The sequence below is a fragment of the Canis lupus genome, chromosome 38 (genome assembly GCF_048164855.1).
Source record: "Canis lupus baileyi chromosome 38, mCanLup2.hap1, whole genome shotgun sequence".
NCBI classification, from domain to species: Eukaryota; Metazoa; Chordata; class Mammalia; order Carnivora; family Canidae; genus Canis; species Canis lupus.
In genome coordinates, this window is record NC_132875.1 from 786,533 (window position 1) to 796,127 (window position 9,595).

Sequence of the window (9,595 nt, forward strand, 5' to 3'; positions counted from 1 at the left end):
CCGGGAGCTCCTGGGCCTCTCAGCCTCCTGGAGCTGCCACAGACAGGCCAGGTACCTCCCGTGCTAGGTGGTGATGTCCCCATCCCTGGCAGTGTCCAAGCAGAGGTCAAGTTGATGCGGGAAGCTAAGGTAGAAGGAAGTGTAGACACAGTTAAACGTCTTTATAACCTGCAGCCCATTGACACATACTTGAGGCAGGCAGAGTAAAAGTCCCTCCAGGAAACTCCCAGCTGCCTTTTTTTTTTTTTTTTACATTTTTAAATTTAAATTCAATTTACCAACATATAGAATAACACCCAGTGCTCATCCCGCCAAGTGCCCCCCCTCAGTGCCCATCACCCAGTCCCCCCACCCCCTGCCTACCTCCCCTTCCACCACCCCTAGTTCGTTTCCCAGAGTCAGGAGTCTCTCATGTTCTGTCTCCCTCTCTGATATTTCCCACTCATTTTTTTCTCCTTTCCCCTTTATTCCCTTTCACTATTTTTTATATTCCCCAAATAAATGAGACCATACAATGTTTGTCCTTCTCCGATTGACTTACTTCACTCAGCATCATACCCTCCAGGTCCATCCATAGGTCCATCCATGTCGAAGCAAATGGTGGGTATTTGTCGTTTCTAACGGCTGAGTATTCTTTAGCACATGAAAGTCCTATTGGAAACCCCTCTTTGTCTTTACTTCCTCCAACTCCCAGGTATGTCCTCCCTCCACCTCCCCTCACCAGCCCCGCGCAGCTCTCTCTGCCCACACGTCCTGTCCCTCGGCTTTCATAAAACCACCGTTTTGCACCAAAGACACCTCAAGAATTCTTTCTCGGCCATGGCTCTGGACCCCAGCCCGCCACACCGTATCAGAATGACCCCCTGTCTACGATGTGATACTGGGAAGGGGGCGCACTGCCCGAGGAATAATTCCCCGCTCCTCCCTGCGCAACAGTAGGGCTGCAAACAGGAGTATTTTGCAAAAGGTGGGATGAAGCTACAAGGATCGGGAGAAGTCCAGCTACGTCCGCATGTGTCCAACCTGAGCTGGGATCTTAGGTCCGTGTCCAGGCTGTAACTGTGGAAGTAAGAAAGAGCAACCACAGGCTTGGCAGACATAGATGTGACAGACCTACCCACGGACTGGAATCCAGGGGGACAGAGAAGATGAATGGGCTCAGTTGGGGAATGACCCTTGGACTTTCCAAAGAAGGAAAAAGACCAGAAATCAGCCAAGAAAGGAATCGCGAGAGCACAGTTCTGGAAGGTGAGTTGGCCAGAGGGTTTCAGGAAGGGGAGGGAGGTGAGTGAGGTGGTATTTCCGTGTCACACGTGCGCCCCGAGCGCCTGGCTTTGCAGGGTCCAGTCCGCACATAGGTGCGCGGCCCTGTCACCCTCACAATGAGGCTCCCTCGGGGCCCAGGACCCCTGGCCGGGCCCTTTCCAGCTTCTGGCCTGCAGATGGTTCTGTTGTTTTCTACCTGCCGGGAGGCACACGGAGTCATCAGCACACATGCAGGCTCCTCTGAGGGGGGGCTCCTGAAGGCAATAGCTCAGATTTGTTCTGACTCCCACGGCTCCACCTGGGGTGCTTCTTATTCTTTTCTTTTCTTTTTCGTTTTAGATTTTATTTATTTATTTGAGAGGAAGCATGAGGAGGAGGAGGGTCAGAGGGGGGAGAAGCAGACTCCCCGGTGAGTGGGGAGCCCATGCAGGGCTGCATGGGGCTGCGGATCATGACCTGAGCCCAAGGCAGCACTGCACCCAACGAGCCCCCCAGGCGCCCCTCTCCTGGGCTTCTTCCGAGATGCGGACACTGAGGCAGAGCAGTCTGGTCCGCGGACAAGGGCCCCGGGACGGAGGAACCATCTGGTCATCTCGCGTGGGTCTGTACTGGGTGCTCCCGTAGATCCCCGGGAAGCTCCGGTCCGCGTGACTGCATCGTTGTCCGCATTCACCTGTTGCACCCCAAGTGAGAAGTCGATTGTCCATCCTCCAGGCTGTGTAGACCTGTGTCAGCGGGACCCGGGCACACACAAGAAGTTGGAGAGCCTCCGGAGTTTAAGGAACTTTCTTTCTTTTTTTTTTTTTTAAGATTTTATTTATTTGTTCATGAGACAGAGGGAGGCAGAGACACAGACAGAGAGAGAAGCAGGCTCCCTGCAGGGAGCCCGACATGGGACTCGATAACCCGGGGTTACACCTTGAGCCGGAGGCGGTAGCTGAACCGCTGAGCCCCCCAGGCATCCCTGGAACTTTCTTTTAATTCTTATTATACTAAAAGGTTTTATTCATTCCCTGAATGGATATTAGATTTTATCCAAAAATGTTTCTTCATCAATTAAAACAATTAACATAATTAATAGCCTTTATTTTGATAACATGGTAAATTACATGGATGGACTTCGAATGTGTCAATCTTGCATTTCTGGACTAAATCCAGCTCGAGTTTTACTTAAGATTTCTGCACCTGTGCTCCTGAGTGAGATTTCAAGATCTAGTGTCTACGTCGTACTGGCCCAAAAAATGAGTTGGGAAGTAATTATCCTTTTCGGTCCCATGGGAGGTTTGGGGCAAGTTTGTCATAACTTCCACTTTGAAAGTCTGACAAAATCTACTAGTGAACCTTAAGGGACCCAGAGAGTTTTGTTTGTTTGTTTATAATGTGGACTATATTAATTAAAATGCAATTTATTGAGAATTACATATCTGTTTTCCCTGTGTCAGCTTTCATATGTGCTCTATAGAAATTTTCCTACTTTATGTAAGTTCTCAAATTTATGTTCATGAAGTCGCTCACAACATTCTCTCATCTTCTATGTGGGTGTGACCTGAGAAACGCTCCAATTTTTATTCCTATCATTGTTCATTTTTTTTGATTTTTAATTGTTTTAAAATATTTTTACTTACTTATTCATGAGAGACACAGTGAGAGAGGCAGAGACACAGGCAGAGGGAGAAGCAGGCTCCATGCAGGGAGCCAGATGTGGGATTCGATCCCGGGACCCCAAGATCATGCCCTGAGCTGAAGGCAGATGCTCAACCACTGAGCCACCAGGCGTCCCCCATCATTGTCTATTTATATGTCCTGCCTTTATTCATCAATCCCACCAGGGAATAATAATATATTTCTAATATCAATAAATCATATTGATTTGACTTTTTAATATAAATTATAAATATATACATATATATTTATATTCATATAAGTCATATAAATTTTGACTTTTTAAGCCACTGTATTGTATATTCATCTAATTAATTTCTGCTCTTACCTACTCATTATTTTCTTTATAATTTTTTTGTGTTCATATAGTTATTCCCTTCCCAAATTCTTTTTTTTTTTTAAGATTTTATTTATTTATTCATGAGAGACACAGAGAGAGAGGCAGAGACACAGGCAGAAGGAGAAGCAGGCTCCATGCAGGGAGCCCCATGCGGGATTTGATCTGGGGACTCCAGGATTACGCCCTGGGCCAAAATCAGGCACTAAACCATTGAGCCACCCAGGGATCCCCTCTCTTCCCAAATTCTTTTATTTTTCCTTCCCAAATTCTTGAGATGAATGCTTATGCTATTAATCTTCAGCCTGTGAACATTTTAAATATGCATTTTGTAGGTCATATGTTTCCATCTGAACACTGGAAAGCTGTATCCTATGAACTTGTTGACCCACAGTATTTCCATTTTCTCCAATTCAAATAATTTCTTTCGTATTCATAAGTTGTTTTTATTTGACTCATGATGTATTTAGAAGTGTGTTTCTTGACTTTTAAACATCTAAGTATTTTCCAGTTCCCATTTAGTTACTTATTTCTATCTCAACACAGAATATTGAGCGGCAACTAGCGCTGTCTGTCCCAGTCACTACCTTAGATATATGCAAGTTAATTAGTCCAAATTCAAGTTCAGGAACTTAAGCCTGGACTTCATCATATTATCTATACCTAGCAAGTGTGGGTAAATGGTTAGCATCGGTTTGCAAGATTTTCTGCCTTCCTTAGATTGGATAATCTGTTCTCAAGGGCAAAAGTAGAAGAAGCTCCAGTCACTGTGCCATCAGAATGGCCCCAGGGAAGAGAAGGGAGTCGCGGCAACAGGTAACCGCAATGGTGCGTGTTTGTAAAATACCTCATCTGTTCTCTCATTTTCTTTATAACATCCCTGTCAGCAATATGTTTGATGTACATCAAACCCTAATACATGTCATGAGACATGTCATGTCTGTCGGTCATGAGAGGGCACAGATTTGGTTAACAATAGATGAACTTTGAGCAACGGATTCAGAGAATCCCCCGAGGCTCCTGTGTTTGAATATTCCTTAAGATCACTTGCTACTTTTGTGTGAAATAACCTCCACAATGCTTCCAGCTTTTCCAGGTGATGTAAGGATTTGATGCTCTGTTTATCTGGCTTCCTTCTGCATACATCATATGTCTGCAGAAATTATTCCAAAACACCTGTCATGGTGAAAACCTTCAATATCATGACTTTTTTTTTTCGTTTTTAACATTGGCTTTGGAATTCCTTCATTGTAAAGACAACGGGGGTTATTTCCAGCCCTCATCCATGGATTTTTCCAGTCCTGGGATGTACAGGAGGTTGTACTGTTGTGTTTGTTTGTTGGATCAATGTTCCAAGATATTTAATATATTCAGAAGTGAGCATCGGTCACTTCTGACAATCATGAAGAGTGTTTTTAAATATGTTCAGTAATGAGGGGCTTCTAGGTGGCTCCGTCAGTTAAGCATCTGACTCTTGTTTTCAGCTCACGTCCTGATCTCAGGGTCATGAGGTTGAGCCTCAAATGGAGCTCTGCGCTCAGTGGGGAGTCTGCTTCAGATTCTCTCTCTGTCCCTCCCCAATTTGTGCTCATACTCTCTCTCTCTCTCTCTCTAATAAATAAATAAAATCTTAAAAAAAAAACCCTTCAGTAATCAATATGGCATGGGACTTACCAAATACAGGTATCAATCCAGATATGCACAAATAGACAGTTGACGATTTCTACATTGTGTATCACCAATTAGAAAAGGTTTATCTCGTGGGAGGCACAGCCCAATGCCTCACATCTTGACCTAGAAAAATTCCTCAGCCATCTTATCTTTAGATATTTTTTAAGTGCCACTCAGTGTTGTGGTCACAAGAGTTGTTTTCCCCTTCCACAGTGTTGCTTTTCCCCTTCCGTGATGCAGGATGCCCAGAGCCTGACTACTGGCAGCCTAGTGTCTTCAGGAGCAGCCAGTAGAAGTACGAGTAGTTCAACAACTTTTTTAACAAACTGAGTAAATGTTTGTGATGGTTGAGTTCCCAGGCTCAGTCTCTGGATTCCTCTGTGCCAACTTTGGAAAATGCAAATGGCACAGGCTTCTCCTGGCATCACAGGAGCAATGCCTACTGACATCAGGAGACAGTCAGTCATGCAGGAATAATCCAAAATTATTTATTTAAGAAACTTCTCTTTCCAAGCACCTTCCTAAAGGCATTCTTCATGTCCTTATTCCTGAGGCTGAAAATGAGGGGGCTGAGGAAAGGAGTAATGACTGTATAAGGGACAGACATGAGGGTATCATCTCCCCCCGAAGTTTCTGGCTTCATATAGACAATAGCGGCAAACCCAAAGTGGATAATGACCACTGTGAGATGCGAGGCGCAGGTAGAGAAGGCCTTCTGCTTGCCCTTGGCTGATGGGATCCTGAATACAGTGGAGAGAATGAACACGTAAGTGATGATGATGAGCAGGAAGGTGCCCATCAAGCCTGACACTGAGATCATCGTCACAATGGATTCAGTGAGGTTGCTGTCTATACAGGCCAGCCTCGCCACTGTCCGCATGTGGCAGAAGAAGTGTTTGACGAGGTTGGGGCTGCAGAAGGAGCCCCTGAATATCAGTGCAGTCTCTATCAGAGAGATGAGAAAGCCTCCCCCCCAAGCAGAGGCCACAAGCTGTCCACACACCCCATTGGTCATAAGCAGTGGATATCTGAGAGGGTTGCAGATGGCCAGAAAGCGATCATATCCCATCAAGGTGAGGATGATACAATTTGTGCCACCGAGTCCCAAGAAGAAACACATCTGCAAGCCACACCCCATGACTGAGATGCTCTTGTTTTCAGTCAGCAGATCGGCCAGCATCTTGGGGATGATGGTCAGTGTGTAGCAGGTCTCGGAGAAAGAGAGGGCACCAAGGAAGAGGTACATAGGGGTGTGGAGAGATCTGTCCACCCAAGTTAGACCCATGATAGCCAGGTTACCTGTGAGGGTGAGAAGATAGAGGCAAAGGAAGACCACGAAGAGGAAAGCCTGCACATGGGGGTACACGGAAAAGCCAACAAGAATGAATTCCTTCAGGACTGTCTGGTTGACCTTCATTGTTTGCATGTCTGAAATCTGGAAGAAACAACAAATAATTATTCCATTCTCCGTTATTCTTTGAAAATTACGGTGTGAATAAGACAGATGACCAGAGTTATAATTACTGACTGATTTTTCATTTGGTTTAGCAAAACACCAGCCATATGTAGGTTATGTGCTTTCCTAACTTTTAAATTCTCTTGTTACCCCCTTATTGAGCAACCGCTGATCACTGATCACTTATTGGATGACAGAAGATGCTTTCTGGCTTATTTTTTAAGAAGACTTTATTGGCTGGTAATATAATGGGGAAAAAGGATTCTTTTTTTTTATAATTTTTTTTTTTTTATTTACAATAGTCACACACAGAGAGAGAGGCAGAGACACAGGCAGAGGGAGAAGCAGGCTCCATGCACCGGGAGCCCGACGTGGGATTCGATCCCGGGTCTCCAGGATCGTGCCCTGGGCCAAAGGCAGGCACCAAACCGCTGCGCCACCCAGGGATCCCAGGAAAAAGGATTCTGATTAATATCCAGATAAAGGAAATTCAGGTGCATTAGCTGAGCTAGATTTGGTCAAACTCTGAATACTAGAAAAAAAAAAAAAAACAACAAAACTACCAAGTAGTTCATACACAGAGTCAGGGTCTGACAAAGCAACTTCCACATAAAATATTGTCTGTAAATATCTAATGAGTGAAGATTGATAATTGGTTTGTTAGTCATTTAGGGACCAAATTTGGACAATGGCCTATGATTGCAAAGAAGCCCAAAGTCACTATCTCTTCTTGGAGAGGACTGTTAGATCCTGAAATATTAAGAGAAAGTAAAGAATATGCTCCCTTCTCTCTATTCTCAGGAGAGTGAAAATAGGCTACTCCAGGACACTTCAGATTAATAGTGATTAATTAGAGTAAGTCGATGGTATTGATAAGCAGACTTTTTATGCAAACACAGTGCAGGTTGCAGGTGAAAATTGGCCCATTTTGTCAATGCCAAGCTTAGCATCTGAAAAAGATAAAATAACTAGAGATTCTGTGAATTCTTTGATAATTCTGCTTCTGATTTAATCTCAGCCTCCTCTAGCTTCTACAACACGCTGCCTTTCCTTATATTTAACACATTCCCTCGGCTTCGTGCTATAGTGAGCTATGGTTATTCCTCTCCAACACGTCAACATATTTAATAACTAGCACTGACAGGATCTACATTTTGGCAAATTCCTTCTAAAGATTATTGGTTTTATTCTTGACAATGAAGATGTGAAGTGCATAAGTCAGCCGTGGGATGCGTATGGCAGCTGTGATTGTTTTACTGATTTTAGAAATAAGATAGCTGTGTCTATGAAGTGGCATATTTGTAGCTGGAATCCAAGTGTTTTGACTTTAATTGTATATTCTTCCCATTTATCAATGTTTCTTGCCTCAAGGAAAGAGGCCGCCAGTCATAGATTTCTGCATTTCTCACAGTGCTAATACAAAGCGTATTAAGAAAGTAATGATTCCCTATACATGCTGCATGGATAGGTTGGTTATCAAAAAAGAGTGCTGAATCTATAAAGTTTCTCCTTTACTTTGTTATTCAGCGTTGCAGAGTGTGCTGAGCATGAAGAGAAATAGACTTTCCGCTCTTAATTGGATTTGGTTCAGGCTGAGATTCATGCTTCTGTCCGCCCAATTGAGCTGCTCACTGACAGTCAAGAGGCACTAGGAAAATGATCTAAATTATAATTATATAATTTTATCATATGTACATAAATGTAAATAAAATAAATATAGTTATATAATTATAAACCTTTTTTTATGAACGGCTGCCGAAATCACCCACGGCCATATGGGCTCTCCTTAGAGATCTCCTTGATTCTTTTGTCCTCTTCTTAGACCTGGCGAGACTCGTTCTTTCTTGGCCACACGCGAAGCATGTGACTCCCCTTCCCCACCACACCTTCTCCCTTCCCGTTCTCACTCTGTCTCACTGTTTGCACACCTGCGCTGTCTGAGTGATTATCTCTCCAAAAGAAGACTTGAGCGGCTTTTGTCCTGCCTCCCGCTGTGTTAGGAGGGGCAGCGTCTGAACCATCCTGGGGCTCCCTTAGGAGGCATTTTAAGCGAGCCTCCTTCACGTCTAAATTTAGGTACCCACACCCACACTGGCAGCTCGTCCTTACGCTTCCCCTGCAAACAGGCTTTGGAAGCACTCCGACCGTCTCCGACGACTTTCTCCCCTCCCAGAAATACTAGGTCCCAGATGCCCTCCTGCTTATTTCGGAGACACCGTGAACAGTTCTTGCCTCAGGAAAGGACCTCACATGCTGAAGTTTTCTAGTTCTCTTGACTCTTCACAATAACTCTGTGGGAAGAGCAATTCGATGGGGGTGCAGAACTAAAAGATGAACCAAATACCCCCAAAGCGAGGTGAAGGGGAGAGTAGACTGGCAACACAAGTTGTTTTTAGTACCTGGGGTCCTGCGTACAGAACTCAAGCTCGCTCTTTCTTTCTCTTTATCTATCATCTATCATCTATCTATCTATCTATCTATCTATCTATCTATCTATCTATCATCTATCTATCTTCTATCTGTTTATGTATTTATAGAATGGAAGACAGGGGTAAAGTCAGAAGGAGAGAAAAAGCCCTAAGCAGGCATCGTGCTGAGTCTAGAGCCCAAGGTTGGGGGGTGGGGGTGGGTGCTTGATCTCCTGACCCTGAGCTCAGTAGCTGAACCTGAAACTGATGTAGGAGTGAGCCAGGGGCAGATGGGGCTAGGCAGGGAAAGAGAAGGGAAAGGCCCAGGGTCAGGCTCCCATAAGTCTGTGGGCTTCCCTAAATCCCAAGGACACCAAATGGCTCCGACTCAGGCTCCTACCCATCCCAAGGAAACAGAGATAAGACAGGAAAAACAGAGAAAAAAAGGAAATTAGGTTTCTTGGCTCCCAGGTGTTCGGGAGTATCTCCCTTTGATGGTTAACAGGCGATCCCAGAGACTCACCAGACCCCAAAACGGCCGAATGCCAATCCCCTGAGACAGCACAAGGAAATCTCCAGGCCGCGGGCTCCCTGGTTAGGTTCTCAATGAAAGGCCAGCCCGAAAGCCCTCGGTGGCAGTCCTGTCGGGACCCCTCTCACTTCTTCACTCAATACGCTTCTCTCGCTTCACTCGCTGTCTGGTGCTCGCGAGGCCCCAGGAGCAGGAACCACGCTGTCCCGTATCATCCGGTGTGGAAACCTGCGATCACGCCCAGTGAAGGGTGAGTAAGGCGG

General features: G+C 45.0%; 1 protein-coding gene across 1 annotated transcript; it reads right to left on the minus strand.

Annotated features, from left to right (window-relative positions):
- Positions 1-5,420: 5,420 nt before the first annotated feature.
- OR10X1 (olfactory receptor family 10 subfamily X member 1) lies at positions 5,421-6,353 on the minus strand. Its single transcript, XM_072814498.1, has one exon. It carries the CDS (start codon positions 6,351-6,353, stop codon positions 5,421-5,423), a length of 933 nt encoding a protein of 310 aa, XP_072670599.1.
- Between the last annotated feature and the right edge of the window lie 3,242 nt (positions 6,354-9,595).

Bases quoted from the DNA above. Each gene is read 5' to 3' on its own strand.
- OR10X1 (XM_072814498.1), bottom strand. From the start codon at position 6,353: ATGAAGGTCAACCAGACAGTCCTGAAGGAATTCATTCTTGTTGGCTTT.